Source organism: Trematosphaeria pertusa (genome assembly GCF_010094035.1).
Source record: "Trematosphaeria pertusa strain CBS 122368 unplaced genomic scaffold BU26scaffold_18, whole genome shotgun sequence".
In the NCBI taxonomy this organism is placed as follows: domain Eukaryota; kingdom Fungi; phylum Ascomycota; class Dothideomycetes; order Pleosporales; family Trematosphaeriaceae; genus Trematosphaeria; species Trematosphaeria pertusa.
In genome coordinates, this window is record NW_022987229.1 from 576,630 (window position 1) to 593,825 (window position 17,196).

At 55.3% G+C, this 17,196-nt stretch overlaps 5 protein-coding genes across 5 annotated transcripts; 1 reads left to right on the forward strand and 4 right to left on the reverse strand.

Moving 5' to 3' along the window:
- Positions 1–192: 192 nt before the first annotated feature.
- On the reverse strand, positions 193–1,725 carry BU26DRAFT_510259 (uncharacterized protein; the record flags this gene model as incomplete). The annotated part of the gene is made up of 1 exon (XM_033827213.1): positions 193–1,725. The coding sequence occupies one exon, from the start codon at positions 1,723–1,725 to the stop codon at positions 193–195; it is 1,533 nt and encodes a 510-aa protein (XP_033678060.1).
- Positions 1,726–3,234: 1,509 nt separating this feature from the next.
- Positions 3,235–4,681, reverse strand: BU26DRAFT_570461 (uncharacterized protein; the record flags this gene model as incomplete). Its single annotated transcript, XM_033834010.1, has 6 exons — positions 3,235–3,944; positions 3,996–4,061; positions 4,116–4,181; positions 4,232–4,297; positions 4,352–4,435; positions 4,486–4,681. 6 exons carry the CDS (start codon positions 4,679–4,681, stop codon positions 3,235–3,237), a joined length of 1,188 nt encoding a protein of 395 aa, XP_033678061.1.
- Positions 4,682–6,069: 1,388 nt separating this feature from the next.
- BU26DRAFT_382493 (uncharacterized protein) lies at positions 6,070–6,975 on the reverse strand (the record flags this gene model as incomplete). Its single annotated transcript, XM_033822590.1, has 3 exons — positions 6,070–6,125; positions 6,178–6,375; positions 6,432–6,975. Coding segments are annotated over 3 exons (798 nt in total), but the record flags the coding sequence as incomplete, so codon positions are not given.
- A 7,394-nt stretch (positions 6,976–14,369) lies between these two features.
- Positions 14,370–14,930, forward strand: BU26DRAFT_437938 (uncharacterized protein; the record flags this gene model as incomplete). The annotated part of the gene is made up of 2 exons (XM_033824265.1): positions 14,370–14,528; positions 14,574–14,930. Coding segments are annotated over 2 exons (516 nt in total), but the record flags the coding sequence as incomplete, so codon positions are not given.
- Positions 14,931–15,438: 508 nt separating this feature from the next.
- On the reverse strand, positions 15,439–16,819 carry BU26DRAFT_524033 (uncharacterized protein). The gene is made up of 4 exons (XM_033830189.1): positions 16,608–16,819; positions 16,413–16,554; positions 16,217–16,353; positions 15,439–16,167 (listed from the first exon to the last, which is right to left on the reverse strand). The coding sequence occupies exons 1-4, from the start codon at positions 16,762–16,764 to the stop codon at positions 15,668–15,670; spliced, it is 936 nt and encodes a 311-aa protein (XP_033678064.1). The 5' UTR covers positions 16,765–16,819; the 3' UTR covers positions 15,439–15,667.
- Positions 16,820–17,196: the final 377 nt, after the last annotated feature.

The following is a 17,196-nucleotide window of genomic DNA, read 5'->3' on the forward strand; positions in this document are numbered from 1 at the left end:
TGACGAGAGACGGTCTGCTTACACGATTCCTTCAAAATTCTCAGGACTTGCGCAATTATTGTTCGATATATGAATCATCGCTTGATAGTGCTAGGCGACTGGTTTATTGATGGACAGCGTAGCTCGCCCCAGCACCACTCTCCCCATTGAGCAAGCCCGATGGCAGTATCACCCTAGCTATGCCAATGACATTCATCTAGGGCGATCCAGGCCAATGAACACTATAGACGAACTATCATCCGACGACGTATCCTCTTCCAAACCCCCTGGATGGACCCGTTCACGAGCAACACACAACACCCTTCGACAAAGAGGACACTGGTTACTTGTGTCCATGGCAGCCTCGTTGACCCAATTGTTAAGGCAGCGTGTATGAAAGGCGTGGCCACAAATTGTCCAGGCGATCAGACCCGAATCAGGCTGGGCTTCCCGCAACGTGAAATCACCTTTGCAGATTAAGCATTCAAACGGTAGAGCCCGATGAACATGGCAGAATTGATCCTGTGCGATTGGCTCACCGGCCGACTGATACTCTACCAGTGCGTCGTTCGGTTCATGTTGTACACGCGGTGGTGCGTCTAAGTCCATACTCGCGTCGATGTTGTACTGGGCCGCTGGGCCACCCATTTCTTGCAGAGAGAGGTCATCTATACCATTGGCGAGCTGGCGAGGAGTCGGCAGATCGGGCTCATCTGGGCCGTCATCGTCTGCGTCGACACCAGACGTATCGGCCGCGATGCGGTCCTCAGCGTCGTCCATTTCGATGTCTGCATCGGTGAAGGGTGGGTATTCTCGGCCAGGAGGCATGACCCAGTTCGCACCCCGTGCAGGAGCAAAAAGGGGTGGAGAGTATGACGATGTCGAACGAGATAAGCGGCGAGCGACTGGGGAATCCTCCTCATGGGCCTCTTCGTCTTCGTGGTCCGAGACGAGCACTGATTCATCATCGCCTTCGGGTTCCTCAATGGCCAACGAATCTTCGTAGCGTTCGAGTTCCTCGACGGCCTCTGGATCTTCTTCGCCTTCGGATTCCATGGTCTCATCCGAATCGCTTTCGGGTCCCACGGGGAAATTGTCCGGGTCCGGGTCTCCGGGGTATCTAGAGACGTAATTCTTGAACTCTCCGTTCTCCTTCACGTTGTAGTCGTTGGCGACCACGAAGGGAGGGAAGTTCTTGACCTCGTCAAACTCATCCACGTACTCGTCGAACAACTCCTTGAACCGGCGAATGTCTTGTCCGGAGTTGGCCTGTCTGTGCTGCTGTGCGATCTTGCATAGATGGGCAGCTGACTTCTTCCAGGAGGAACGCGCCGTATCCAATGCCCACTTGGGGTACTCTACCGCGTTGGCCTGGTCCTTGCTCTCGCGGACTTCCTTGCGCACATGCTTATCGACGTACGGCCGCAGGAACCCGACGAACTCCTTGAAGAAGTCGCGGTCTGCCTTGTCCTTCAGCTGCTCGATGACATCGAGTCCCACGTCCTGGCGATAGAGCCAGACAAGCGCCCGAGGCTCGAAGGCTCGGAGCCAGTTGGAGATGGGCTGTGGCTCCTGCAGGATCTGCGCCGACATGGTTCCTCCGAGGACCGCGATGCAGGCTGCTGCGTGTGCCATATCCTCGACGTCGGTGTTGGCGGTGTCAAGGACATTGAGGAAAGTGAGGAAGTGGTTCCAAAACCAGGCGTAGTTCCGCGATGCAGGTGCTGCTTTCTTCGCTGGTGCCATGACTATTTGAGGATCGTGGGCTCGGGGTTGTGGGTTGTCTTCTTGGCTGCTTCCTGGGTTGCTCTCTGGGTTGCTCTTGAGGTTGCAAGTTGGGAGGGCTCTGGAGCGTGTCTTAGTCTGGAAGCCTATGAAGGACTATCAATATATACCCAGCAGTGGCCGTGCCATTGTGAATAGCGAAACGCGCCGCACTCGCTCCAAGAGCGTGCGTACAACCCGAGGTTCTATTTTTCGTCATACATGGACGGGGAATGGGGGAGCAGGTAGCATTCCCCACGGGGCAATCCAGAGATATATGCTTGAACAATGTGTGAAGTCGGTCTCGCCAGGAGTTACTCGGGAGACGTCCACCTGTACAATGAGGGAAACCATCATCGCCAAGGAGTGGTCCGGCCGTATATTCTCGAACGATGAAAAAAGTCGATGTGGTCCAAGCATCGTCTAAGCCGTGGCACTCTAGGAATTAGACGGCTACTACTGTGCCTCTGGTGAAGCCCTCAAGTAGACCCAGCCACGATGGGGTAGGAAAGTACCCGGCCCTTTACAGTAAAATCTTGACTGGATTATATAAGCAGGATTAAGCTTAAGTCAACCTTTACAACATTGTACTGATAGATTGATAGCAGCATGACGAATGAAATGAAAAACAGATAACGTGGATATTACAAACGAAGGACTAACAGGAGGGTGCTCCTTAGAGGGAGACTTTCTGGAAAAAGAATAAGTATAAGGAGGCTTGATAGGAGAAGGCGTAATGGAGGAAAGGCCTGATAGAAGAAGGATCGATATAAAGGACATTGATTAAAAGACCATTCCTCTATCTAGCGATGCCATCTAGAAGACATAAGGAAGGAACGCGTAGGCAAACATGACGAAGAACTGATTGAACGGGGAATCGATTACTTTGAAACCCGAAAAGCCGGAGGACGTGATTGCTTTGGGCGGCGTACTTAGCTCAGCATCATTAAAATAAGACGAGGTTATCTCTAGAGATGTGCGTCACTCACATGTTCCACGAATTTGTTTCTAGCTAAACAAATGTCCTGAGGTTGTCCAGGGTTGTCTCATGGCTGGAGCTATTGTATGCTCTAGAAGTAGCAAATGGGGTAGTAGAGAGAGCAGGAGAGCGGAGAGGAGAAGAAACTAGAAGATAGGCCAGAGGGGACCCAACGATAGAATATGTGACCCAATGTTAAAGAAGGGGGGCATGTACCTAGCATGTCAGTCAAGAGAAAGTGGTGATCGAGCTGAGGAATCCATCCCATTTCTCATGCGATTAAGGAGCAGACGCAATACCCCACTCCCTGCACTAGCAGCCAATGCAAGTTCGCGCTCGATTTATAGGGAGCTGGCAGTGATTTCTTCCGCTCGCTACAAAATAAATTCTATCAAGAACGCTTTCCCTAGTATGTTCCACCGTACTGAATGTCTTCGCGATGCCCGAATCCATCCCTGTCATCTCTCCATCTCATCGTACAGGCATGCCTGCCGACGGAGTCACACCCCCGACTAATACAGCCTCGCAGCATGGCGCATTCGCCTCGCCCTCCTCTCATGAACAGTGGCATTGCTCGCGGCCGGCTCGGTATCATTGACGGCCGGATGTTCGACTTGAACCTCGACTTCGACACTCTCTTCGGCGTTCCCGGGGTGTTCTAGTACTGCTGCCTCGGTCGGTGCTGGCGTGGGCACATGCTCCGGAGCCCCGGTTGATGTAGGCGCTACGTGTTCCACAACGCTGGTGGTCTCGGCTACGTGCTCCACCGCCGTTGCAGACTCGACCATGACATGCTCCGCGATGCTCGTGGACTCGGCTTCTTGTACGACGACCGTAGGCATAGCGACGTGCTCCACGGTGCTGGTGGTCTCGGCTATGTGCGCTACCGCCGGTGTAGACTCCGCCACGACATGCTCCGCGACGCTCGTGGGCTCAGCTTCTTCTACGACGACCGTAGGCATAGCTACGTGCTCCACAGCGCTGGTAGGCGTAGCCACATGCTCCGATGCAAGCACCTCCGTGGGCATAGGCGCTGGAGGAGGCTCAGGCATAGCCGTCTCCTGTGCCTGCTCAGCCTCCTGCTGCGCTGCCTGTTGGTGTTCGATCTCCGCTTGCTGAGCTGCTTGCTGATGTTCGAGTTCCTTCCTGTCTGCTTCGGCTTTGTGGGCTGCGGCTTCCGCTTCTAGCTTTGCGATGTGTTCGGCTTCTGCTTGGAGGGCGGCTGAGGTGCTGGTTAGTGATGGGTTGGCGGTGGGGGTTTGTGGTAGGGCACCTTCTAAATGAGCCTTGTCCTTGGCTTCTGCTTCCGCGACGTGCATTGCTTCCATCTGTGCAGCTGCTGGATGCTTGTTAGCGAGGACTGATACATGAAAGGACACTGGAGCTGACATACCCTCTTGGTGAGCTTTCTCTTTGGCTTCAGCTTCTGCCACATGCATTGCTTCCATCTGGGCGGCGGCTGCAAGGCTTGTCAGTAGGATGGCGAAAGGGTGACAAAGGATATTTTACCTTCTTGGTCGGCTTGGTCGTTCGCCTGGGCTTCCGCAACATGCATCGCTTCCATCTGTGCGGCAGCTGGGAGTACTTGTTAGCCGTTGATGGCAGTTGCGGCAACTTGACTCCACATACCCTCTTGGTGAGCCTTCTCTTTCGCTTCGGCTTCTGCTACGTGCATAGCTTCCATAGCATCTGCCTTTGCCTTGTGTTCCGCGGCTAATGGCCGTATCAGTCGGGTATCTCTAGGGCCACATGGGGAGACTTACCAGCCGCATCCGCTGCCGCTTTATTGGGATCCACCCCTTCCGCAGCTGGAGGAGGCATAGCATGGGTAGGAGCGGGTTCGACGAGGTGCTCCGTTCGCTTCATTATCGGAGCATTTCGCCCAAGGTGTGCCGGCAGCGGCCCGGCAGCAACGAAAGATACGGAGAGGAGGGTAAGGAGTGAGTATACGGTCTTCATTATGGATCGTGAATGTGTCTCGGAACGAGAGAAAGCAAAGTTGTGCCGTAGAGGCGTATCCTAAGTCTAAGGAGAATCGAAAGAACGGAAAAGAGCTCTGCTCTCAAGAATTAAGATTAGTGCTCTGCACGAAAGAAAGAACGGAAGGTATTAGAAGTGACTAGGTTGAAAGCGGATATGATGATGGAGAGATGGAATGGGCCTTCGAGATATATGCTTTCCCCATAGCTATGACCACATGCCCCTTTCTGGAAGGTATCCCTTCGCCACAGTTGTGCTCTGCGTGGCTTCCTCTTGGACTTGTTTGATCACATCCCGTGCTCCTGCAATCCGGAGGTTGCCTTGAGGCAGCTAGGCTCTTGTCGCTGGCACCCAAGAGCAGAACCCCACCAGTCTCGAACACGGACAGGTGACATTGCATCGCGCGCGGTCCTGAAAGTGCTGTGCGGTTTGCACTTGGCAGAAAATCCATGGAAATCGACGAATCAGAAAAGCGGAAGATGGAAACATTTTCCGAGAATGGAAGCCGAGCACGGCGGACCAATGAGGATTCTTGGCTAAACGTCGTTCGTCAGAGAGGGTGCAGCCAAGCGTAGCCACAGGAGGAATGGCAGCTGAGACGACATTGGAGTGGGCAGAAGCAGGTGTTGTTGAGGCGCACGGACGGTCGGCATGAAGCTAACCGGGTTTCAGAGACCCGAGAGGGGCAGTGTCGGAGCCTCACCTTTCAGGTGCATAACGTTTCTTGCTGAGAGCAGAGTCTTGGTAAAATGCCTTTGTTTCTGTCGTTTTTGTGATGGCCCTCGGGGCTCTTTGCATGGTTTCATTTCACGCCGGGGGCTCGGTTGCGACAGCTTCCGTGAGGCAACACGAATGGAATCCGAGCATGCGCACGTGTCCGGGCGATTGGAGGTGGCGCGGTACGGAATCGAGACCGCTCAGAGATTGATGAGAAAAACAGGTGTAGAGTAAAGAGGGGGCACAGGAGGACTCTGGAGTAGCCGGGGGCGCCGCCGCCCTCTCCGATCGGACCTGTTGAGCGGGTCTGCACTACCAAAGACTCTATCCACCGGTGCTCCAGAATTTCAATAGATGACGGATAGGCGAAACGAGCGGGATCCCAAGAGGGTCAAAGAAATATGGAATGCCAACGGCTTCTAACAGCTGCCACACGTGCATGTCCCGCAATGCTTTGAGCTCGCAATGGTGGATCCTTTCCCGGATTCGAGATCCGAATGCCGCCACGATGCGGCGTAACTTATCTCGGCACTCACAGTGTCGACGGTGACGCCGTTGGGATGCTTCGGCTTCTTGCCACTTGACGCTTCTGGTGACCGCAGGAGGCAAGGCGGCTGCGCTTGATGTTGGTACGATCTCTTGGAGGCTCGGTTCGACTCTGACGTGAACAGCACACGGACAGAGCCTAGGCAGACGATGATAATAGCTGCGGCAGATCAATAGGTGGTACGAGAGAGAGCGCGAAGGCCCGAGCTCACCAATGCTTTGTTCGACGAAGCTCCAAAGTGTTGTCCTAGAGTTATCTGGCTGCCCTTTGTACGCTGTGATCTGGGAGGCGCGGACGAATGCAATAGCCATGGTGACGCATACAAGAGAGAAGAGGCCCGCCAGGCTGATTCGCTTGCGCAAGGGGAGCTTGTTGACCTGCCACAAGAGCACGAAAGGGATGGACATGACTGCATATGCGGTCAGTGTCAGCAACAGTGCAAGAGTCCCGACATCGAACACTCACTCAGCATGTCGCTGGAGACATCAATCGAGCAAATGAACCACATGAAGAATCTCATCCGGACTCCCGAATCCCTCGACGCGCAAGTTGTGAAGATAACTTCAACCGGACTCGCAATGCACCGCCAGTCCGTCGCCGCAAAAGCCGCGGCGAAGCTCAAAAGAGTGAACACGAAGGCAGTGTACCAATGCCGACGCAAGCTCTGGATTTTGCTGACCAAGCGCCAGAAGAAGAGGAGAAAAGCGAACTTGACGGCCCAGAGCGAGCAGGGAAAGAAGACGCCCATGGCGATGGTGCCTTTGAAGTACTTCCCGGTGTCTTCCATGAAGCTCGGTGGCGGAGGGTAGACGAGCCCGACGCGCACGTATTCGAGTTGATACATGTAGCGTGAGGTAACTTGCATGGTGACTGCCATGGCTACGCTGAAGATGAAGGCTAGGATGACGAAAAGGTCGTCCCAAGAGAGCTTGGCGAATGTCCTCCATTTGATGAAGACGCGGCCGAGGAGTGAGAGGAACGAGATGCCGAGAAGTCCCCATACGGCTCCCTGATTTGGTGTTGGTTTTGGTGTGCGCGAATGCGAGAGGAGATGCACCTACAAGATAGACTGGTTCGGCGATACTATGGCTCTTCGGCATCTGGCCGGGGGATGGATTTTGAGAAGGCATTCTGACGGACAGAGTAATGTGATGGGACTTTCCCAAGCGTCGAGGTTCGTCGCACACGAGGCTGTGGCAGACGTGAAAGGGCAATGGCTCTCGAGCGCGGTGGGACCGCTATATCTCTTTACATGCTCACCGCGCAGCATGCTGTCCATGGAGCTGCCTTTTTCGCATTGCAGATTCAAGAATGCTTCGCAAACCGAAGCAAAAGCGCATGGTGGGGAGGGCTGATATCGTATCAATTCGTATGCAATGCAGCGCTTCCGTATTTAGACATGGTGGGGCACATACAAGGGACATGTGGAGGCGTGCGCAATGATCGGCAACCCACCTTGGAGTTCTGCTGGAAGTGGTCCGCACGCCGTTCGCTTGGTTTCGACTCTGCGTACAAGATGGCTCGGTGAGACAAGGGCTTCCTCTACTCTCCCAGCTATGCCGCGTCCTGACGGCTGCTTGCTGATGCAGCCGGACGCGCTCCTAAGCGAGGTCGCTGCACCCGTGGGCCTGGTATCTCGAGGAATTCGCACGTGTACCTCGCGACTTTATCCGCGCACGTACACGTTCCTTGCCTGCGGGAAGAGCCCATCCTGGAAGACTTCGATGGATGCCGATCTGTGGACTCTCCCGACGTCGCGGATCCAAAATCGATCACAGTGCGGGAAAAAGCAAGAATGCGTGACACGACGGCCAAGACTGCTGTGATTGGTTCCTCGGGGTTCAAAATTTGGTGCTCAGCCATCTCGTGTCTGCAAAGTATATTGTCCCCAGCAACAGAGACGTGACCGTTTTCGGATGTAGATAGAGCGGTATCGAGAAGATAGGATGCTCACGCCCAGCAGCATGGACAGGTACTCATTTCCTCCATTGATTGGGTACTCCTAGTACCCTCCGCTTCATAACTAACATTTCATAGGGCTGGTTCGAAGGAGCAGCCGTGCCTATCTGGGCGTCTTTTTTTTGAACTCGCACAAGGTCGGGTTCGAAGTCATGGCGGATGAGATGTGTGCCGTCGACGACAGTGAGTGCTTGCTCCCTCGGAAGAGATGGCAGGCGGCATAGCGATACCGACGCCTGGAGGAGTTCGCGCTAATCGCCCTAGCGCCAAAAATTCTCCGTGCTTTACCCATCACCATCACCACCACCATCTCCACCTACGCGATATCTGCCTCGCCGCCTGCTTGCAGATGCGTTTCTCGAAAAGCCCACAGATGATCAGTGTGACTGTGCCCCACCCTCCATGTACCACCACTGGCCGATCCGGTTCCCTCCAGAGTCCAGACTCCACCGCAAACCAACACTAAACCTTGGCCATGAGCTCACGCCTTCCAGGGGCATGGTCCCGGGAGCTCCGGCTCGGTAGCGAAGGCCCGTGGCTGAGATCAGGAGCTTGGGAAAGCTGAAGATCCGCTAAAGAGACTTCGCCCTTTCGAAAAGCATCGCGCGAAGCTTCGACGGGCTGAGCCATCCAAGTCAGCCACTTGCACAACTCGCATGCTCTATGCCCGACCCGTCAGTAGTCTGCGGCACCATCTACCGAGCTTCGAGGAATACCTTGCCCGCATTTGACACCGTGGAAATCGCCAACAATTAAGTCCTCGTGCGCGAGCGCTCCCAAGGCAATTCCCGTCAACGGCCGTGGGTAGCGTTCTGCGGAGCTGCCTCTAAAGGGGGATGACCGACACTCCTACGAGCCTCATGCTCTCAGAAATTCAACCCCGTCGGCGCTACGCGTAGGGCTCCTCCGGAACAATTTCCGACATCCTGCGCTACAGCACACCCAAATATCCTCCTTTTATTATTCGTCTTTACTTCCCGTTCCCCTTTTCTTGCCTCCCTTGCTTTATCAGTGGCGTCTCCAGCCTTGCAATCCCAATTGATTGCAAGGTGACGCTTAGGTCTGCCACTTCGACTGCTTGACGGCTCGACTACTGGAGCTGAGCGGTTGAGGACGTATTGCCGTCGAACGGTTGGTGCGATGACCAGGCTCGTGCCCAACTCGGGTTGGTCTTAACTGCGCCCCATACCGTACCGGTAGACTAGTTCCTGAGCATTGAAGAGCGGGCCGAGAGTAGGACGACAATGGTGTCCGAGCAGATTACAAACCTTCGCTACCAAGTATCACACTGGCGTTGCTGGGAATGTGCACTCGGCGCCCCATGCTCTATTGATACTATAGCTACGCTGTTATAGTCTGCACCGCAGGTCATGACATACATTGGCAGCGTGGGTCCCTCGACACTGGCGCCGAGCCATCTCAAGCGACATGTGCACTCTCCCGCGAACACGCTATATCGGTTTCTCAAGCGAAGGCCATCGAGGGAGCTCCGATTCAAATTGCCACTGTGACAGCGGCTGTGTGTTCACGCTATCTCTTCGTCTTCCCGTTGATGCGCGCTGGCTGCCGCTTGGGAGCAGTTCAAAGTTTCTCGCTAGCAACACGCCCAATGGGACGGAGAATTTCCGTACGCCATGGCGCATATGCGTTTGTTTTGCGCTGCTAAGAAAGCGCATGGTGGGCTACATGAACGGCTTGCTAGAGGATACGACCGTCAACGGAGCTTGCCCACCTCTGGAAGCTCTGCATGAGCAACAATTGCATCTCGTTTTGCATTTGAGTCAGCATCCACGATAGGGGTCTATATCATCCTTTCTAAAGTATTCGATATTTGAGTTTCGCGAGCTCGCCCCTCATCAGATCCTGCGAGTCTAGTACGAAAGGGGACGGGCTCGAGGCATCGTTAAGGCGCCGGGTGAACGAGAACAAGATTCGAACCGGAAATACTCTGGTCTAGCGCGCTCGGCAACCAGCTGTCCCTATCATCCTGTTGAGGAGCTAGAAAGTTTGCGCAGGGTGGCTACTCATGGCACACTCCCGATTCCATAATGGACCTTGGCTCGAAGGCGGGCACGTGCATGGCAGCTGTCAGAAAGTTCGCGGCGTTCTGGGGACTCCCCAGATCGAACGCCATCTGTGCAATCTCGCTGGCTGGATTGATCTGCCGCCCCGATGACTAGCAGCGGGGCTCATCGGTGGTCGAACCTTATTTTTGGAACGACCGTGCCCCTGACTACGCTAGCCAGACGGCCTCTCCGCGGCCACACCACCATTCGCTTGCTATCGCGAGGGGCCCGTAATTGCGTTCTCATGGTCGAGACGCGCACGTCCAGAACGTGGCAAGGCAGCTGAGCCGTGGTTCTAGCGGGATTGGCATGTGAGGGGAATTTCAAAAGGTGTGAATCCCTCCGCCGGGAGCAGTTCTGAGTTCTCTTTGCTTGCAGTGGGCAACGCAATTCACACCAACCGCCATGGCTCCGTCGAAGAAGGAATCGTCTCTCGACCTCTGCAACCGTATCACCCTTCTGGGGAACTCCATTTCGATCCGCATGCTCGAGTACCTCAGCACCGCCAAACACCCCGTCCATGGATTCCAGAGCCTCGCGAGCGAGTTCCTCGACCTGAGCCGTCTCATCTGGTCAATAGAAGCCGGCTTGACAGAAGCATCTCATAAGCGCAATGCCTTCCCTTCCGATGTGACCCTGGAGCTCGACAAACGGTTTCGCCAGATCAACGATGAGTTCATCGTGCTCAACCAGCTGATGCTCAAGTTCCTGGACAACGAGCATAAGAAGGGCGGCTTCGGTAGGGCTATTCGGATGATGTTCGCCGATACCGACGTCGACAAAGTGCGCATGAGCCTGACCAAGAGCAAGGAGGCATTGCGGATGAGCTCAGCCATGTTCCGGTGGACGCTTGGGGACGCAAAGGCGGACTCCCAAATGAGCATTGGGTACACCGGCCTCGCTGCTGCTCTCGAGCGCATCAATCCGGGCAAGTCCAGCTTCCTCCCGCCGATGCAGCCCCCTCCATCGTCGTCACCGCCGGAACCCCCGTCCAAGCAGGTGCCCCTTGAGCGGTCTACACTGGAACGCATGCCCACAGAACGTATTCCTCTGGACCGCTCCACGGACCGCTCTACTCCTGTACAGCGATCCCTGGACCCTTCCTACATGCCTCCCTCGCCGCTGAGGGAACACCCGTCCGCCAGTGACCTCTATGGTCGACCCGGCGAACAGGGCCTGTCCCAAGGAATCATCGACCTCCACAACAACTGGCGAGCGCCCAGCGTGCGATCGAATGAGTCGCATTCGGTAAGGGATACGGTCGTCTATCAGCACCACCCGTATCATGATTCAGGCTACGGAGAGGGCTCGTCCGAAGAATCCAGCAGATCTAAGGCCCAGGCCGAAGAGCAGTTGCACGATCTCTCCCTCCACGACCGCTATTCGCATGAACCCTCTTTCCGCAGACAAGAAGCGTCATCATCACCGCATTGGACACCTAGGCAACCGGCGGGCTCAATGGCATCTGGCGGTAAGGCGGCCCTAGTGGACGCTGTCCAGCAGAAGAGGCACAGAATGCTCGAGCAACTACTCGATGGCGGCGCTAGGGGGGATGCCCGGGTAGAAGCTGGCATGCTGAGAACCGCTGTGCACAACCGGGACGCCGAGAGCATCAGCCTCTTGCTCCGGCACGGAGCCGACGTCAATGGCCTCGACAAGGATGGGTATACGGCGCTGTTCGCTGCCACCCAAATCCCATACTATGAGGGCGCAAAGATCCTACTGAAGCATGGCGCCGACACGAATCTCTCTGCTGGTCCAGGCTCGGAATCGCCCTTCTGCCTGGCCGCCTGCGAGAACCGCATCGACCTTGTGCAGATGTATCTTGCGCATGGCGGAGATGCGAACCTCATCATGGAGAGCGGCAGCACAACCCTTGTCCAGTGCATGAACAAGACCGTCTCGCCAAAGCTCGTCGAACTCCTGCTCAAGTCAGGTGCGGATCCCAACACGAAGAACGGTGAGGGCGCGACCGCACTCTTCGCAGCTATCCAAGCGAACCGCGTGGACCTCATGACGGTGCTGCTTGACCATGGCGCCAACCCCAACCTGCCTGCACCGAAGCACCCTCTTTGGCCGTCAACCTACAAGCCAAAGGCCCTCCAGCTTCTGCTGTCGCGTGGCGCAGACCCTAAGAAGGCACCTGGTATCATGGAGCTAGCGGCCAGTCTGAAGAAGATGGAATCCATACACATCATCATTCAAGCTGGTGTGTCCCCGAACATCCGGAAGGATGGGGTGTATACGCCGCTCTGCTCCGCCATCCGTGACAATAGCGCCGACATCGTTACCTACCTGCTGGAGCACGGCGCCGACCCCAACCTCAAGGCTTCAGAGTATCCCGCATTCAAATGCATCACACACCACCGCCCGCACTTCCTGCCACAGCTTGTCGCTGCTGGTGCTAACCTCCGTGAACCCAAGGGCATCATCGAGACGGCTATCGCGCACAACGATAAAGACGCTCTGATGTACCTCCTGGACCAGGGCGTTAGCCCCAACGACCGCAGCCCGGAAGGCAACACAGCACTAACCACCGCCATCCGCGACAATCGCATCGAGTTTGTCGACTTGCTCCTGGCCAACGGTGCCGACCCAGCCATCCGCGGCGCGGACTGGCCTCTCTGCATGGCAGTCAAGCAGCCACCAATTCTCAAGAAACTCCTCACCAAAACGCCCAACCCACGCGCTTTCCGTGGCGTCATCGAGATGGCCGTGGTCGCGAACCAGCTGGACAGCATCAAGATGCTTCTCGCAGCCGGCGTTAGCGTCGAGGACAAGAACTGCGGTGTCTTCTCCCCACTTACCACGGCCATCCGCGAAGAAAGGAAAGACATCGTGCGCTTCCTTCTAGATGAGGCGGGTGCGGATCCGAATTCACCGGGCGAGCATTTGCCACTCGTCAAGGCCTTGCGCAGATATTCCGGCGACACGGAGATTCTCACCATGCTGCTCACCCGCGGCGCCGACATCAACAAGATGCACCGCGGATGGAATGCTGTCCTCCAGGCCGTCGAGAACGGCGACGTGGATATCCTACGACTATTGATAGAGAAGGGCGGGTCAGTGGATCTTCAAGCGGTCGACGAGTCTGGGCGTCCGGTTATCGATATTGTGACGGAGAGGGGTTGGGAGGAGGGCCTTGCGCTTTTGTTTCCCAATGCTCAGGCGAGGCAGTAGGTACGCACTTTTACCCCCTTCCTCGTCCAGCCTAACCGCTAATGCTAAGTAGTCGTAGCTTGAGCCTGTCGAGCTGGCGCTGGATCACGGATTCGATAGCGAAGAACTATGAGGACCCGAAGGGGGATTGCGTAAGCGAGAGCAGTGGTGCGTTGCCGGATGGAGAGGACGAGGCGAGGAGGTCACGGTAATGTTACGATGGGGTGGTGGTCTGTAATGGTAATGGGAATCTGGGTGGTGTCTTTGCGCGGAAAAATTTTTAACCTGGTCTGGTCTGTCGGCTATCGGATTTCTTTTGTTGTCGTTCGCTAGTTACCCCTCATCGCAGTGCTCGGTTTCCTTGGGTCAGTGGTGTCTTGTAAATTAGTTGTTTTTCGTAGAGATATCCGAATTGAACTTCTCGGTCTGTTTTCAGCTTTTGGGTTTGTGCTAACTCTCGACAGGGGAAGATTGCTCATGCGTTTGGCGTCGCGTAACGTCGTGGTGTTGCGCATGAGAGCGTTCCGCATAAGATGGATTTCAAGGATTTGACCCTCTTAGGCTAGTATAGATGACTGGATTTCAATTTGAAGGTGTGGACATTGGCCAGGACATTATAGGCTGACTTGGGTACGCTTTCCTGGACCTGTCTAGTGGATACATCCATGCGCGTGTCTTCATGAACAGCCTACACAACAGCGTCCGTTCCTCCCTGCCGTGCTCCGTCGTTCTTTCTCCCCTACAACATGTTGCCGTGCCAAGACGCTAAATTGGCGCGTGCCGCGGGTTGCATCGTGGCACCTTCGTTCTCCGAGACCTGACCACACATCACCCCGCCCCAAATATTCTCCCTACTGGGATCCGTCGCTTATTCTGTTCAAAGGCTTCTAGCACTCGGTATCTTTTACCGCACCGCGCCTTATCCGGCCTTTCTTGCCGAGCTTCGTCTTGATGGCATCCAGTTTCTGGCGTAAGAGGGCATCATCTGCCGCCTATGTTCCCCTGACCACATCACCTACCAAATCTGAGAACAGCACAATATCATTGCCATACGTGGCGTGGCATTTACTCATTCTAATTCTGGTCTCCGGTCTTTCCTTCAAGGCTGGCCAGCGCCTCGCACAGCCAAGGAACCCAATCGACATTCTGCAGCGCAAGCAGCGCCTACATCGTAATATTACCAGACACAGGCTGACCATATATAGTTCATTCGGCTGCTCGGTCCTTCCAGTACGAGAGCATATTCGCTGAGAGACCAAATATTACAACAGACAGAGCATGGCTAGGCTCATTCCCGACACAAGGCGGCTTCTTCAAGCACCCCCAACTTGCCCCCGACCGATCCACATTTGCCGTATTCCATCAATTGCACTGCCTTGTGAGTGTCTCTAAGCCCGCATGTAACATGAACTGACTTGTACAGGATGGTCTTCGCCACGCGTACTGGACTCTCCTCGACATTTCGCAGAGTGGAGCGAAGCTGGATAAATCCGCACTTCCTCATCATGCGACGCCTAGCCATGTCCGGCACTGCATTGATCTGCTCCGGCAAGCGTTGATGTGCCAACCGGACCTCACCATCGAAGTTCAGAACGACGAACTGGGCGGCGTTACTGGCTTCGGCACCGAGCACGTTTGCGCTGATTGGAAACAACTTATTGAGTGGACCTCGCACTGGGAGAACTACGATCAAACTCCACCTCCGGATACGGAACCTGAGCTCCCTAGCCGTCATTCCAGCCATGCACATCCAAATCATCACAGCATACCTGTGCAGTGATATAAATACTTGCACCTGCTTACCATGCATTGTGCAGTGGTGTGGCTAACGGGGGCTATACATTCCGGAGCCCAAATATTCACCGCCACATTGCGGAAGGGCGAGGCTCGAAAGTTTTAGTGCATCGGAGCATGGCCTAGATGTATCCGCCCAAGTCTCTCGGATCCTCAGGCGTCGCTTTCCGGAATCAAAAATAAGACACAACCGAGATGCACCGTGCCGTACCGCTCCAGCCTTGGGAACCTCATACTCGGTTCCAGTGGCTTCCAAACACGGCCAAGAGTCTCGAGTACGCCCGTCCGCCCGCGGTGACCGAATCACAAGTGGCCCGCAGAGATATGAGGAATCGAAACCATATATCGTAATACATATTAGGTTAGTCTTTACTTTTTGGCGTGGAAAGCGTTCCTGAAAGTCCTCAACAGGTAGAGCAGAAGGAATGGAGACCATTCATCTGTTGCTCGTGCATATCACTACAACTTGGGGAAGACGATTTCGAGCTGGGATCGTGGTGAAAGCCGTCATCATTTCAGAAGTATATACAAGAAGCTAGAGGCTGCTCATCTATTAAAACAATGCCAGCAGTGCCTACTCCACCGCGACTGGAAAGCTCGAAAATGGAAAACCGCCATTTTAGGACACGATAATCTTCTCGTCCAAGGAGGGGAAAATGAGGTAGCGCTGGAAGGGCACCTCAAAACCAATCTGTACGCAGCGAGCCTTGCACGCCCGCTGTTCTACATCCTCGTAGCTGGCAGCTCGTTCACCGCCCCGTTGTTCGGCGTATACTGCGGGACCGGACTCGCAGGCCCCTGCTGCACTTGTTCGCCATTCGTATAATACGGATACGCATTCGTCGTCATCGCAGGCGTCTTCTCGGGCAGCGGACCCCCGGCACCCGCATTCGGATCATAGTACGACACATGCCCCTGGTGCGGATGGTACTGCTGAACCATTGGCGGCGGGTGTTGTGGCATTGGTGACTGCATCGAAGCTACCGGGGCAGAAGCTGCTGCCTTCCGGTTCTTGCGCAGGAGGATCACAACGAGCACGATTATTATGCCGATTACGGCGAGACCGCCGACTACGCCGCCCACAATGGCGCCAATGGGTGTGGATTTCTTGTCGTCGGGACCGGGGGTAGGCGTGGGTACTGGGCTGATGGAGGATGAGGAGGAAGACGAAGACGTCGAGGTTGTTGGGTCGGTGGTGATGGGGTCGGGGGTCGTAGTCGGGTCTGTTCGTCGGATTAGAGCGTGTTAAGAGGGGAGAAGGGGCTGGCTTACCGTCTGACGGGGTTGTTGCGAAAATGTCCCATCCGTCCAGCGTCGAATCGTCGCACCACATGTTTGTCATAGGCGATGTATCTGACATATCGGTGAAGGAGACATCCCAGCTACATGTCAAACCGCTCGAAGTACCGCTGTCGGGCACGCAGATTAGCAAAGGGATTCGGCGCTCTCATTCCACGACGAAACATACCAGTATGACGAGCTGCTCGGATACACGACGTAATCTCCGCTGCACGTGAAGAAATCGCAGGTGTCGCCAGGTATGCAAAGACGGTACAAGCTCCCGGATGTGGCGATAATCTGGTCCTCTAGATTGATGGTCACGGTACCCCCTTCGGAATGGTCAGCGCAATTGAACGTTTGGCATCCAGCTTCGCGCACTCACAAAGCGTCGTTCCACCGGACATGCCCGTCGACCTGTATCCCGCTGTTGTCACATCTCTCCTCAGCACCGGCGGCGGCGTGATGCCAGGGGTCGGTGCCGTGATAACGCCAGCCTGAGCGTATTGGCTGCAAAGCGCGAGCAATAGAAGATGGAACATGTTGAACACAATCACCGATCTCAATGGATGGAAGTACACTTAAACTGTGATGGGGTCTTCAGACTCAGGCTGAGTTTGGGGGTTGGCCGAAGATAAAGCGCAGGACAGCCCTGCGGGCACCTGCTGGCGCCGCCGTATCCGTGCATGCGATTTTGGCCTGGATCATCGAGAAGGCGCCGACTATACCCTGAAGGTGTGTAAGGCGGGCGCCAAGATATAGGATCTAGGGTTGGGCTGAAGGTCTGCAGACCACGACATGAGGCTGGACCGACGTGGTTGTCGCGCCGAATTTCCACCAGCCGCTTCAGCACACCCGCCGTGTGTTCGAGCAATTGATGTCTCCACAAACCTCTGCTATACGGCCCCGTCCTTCGCCCCGCGACACACGAAGCACCTCCGATTTCCTGAGGAATTTCTTCTGTGAGATTATTT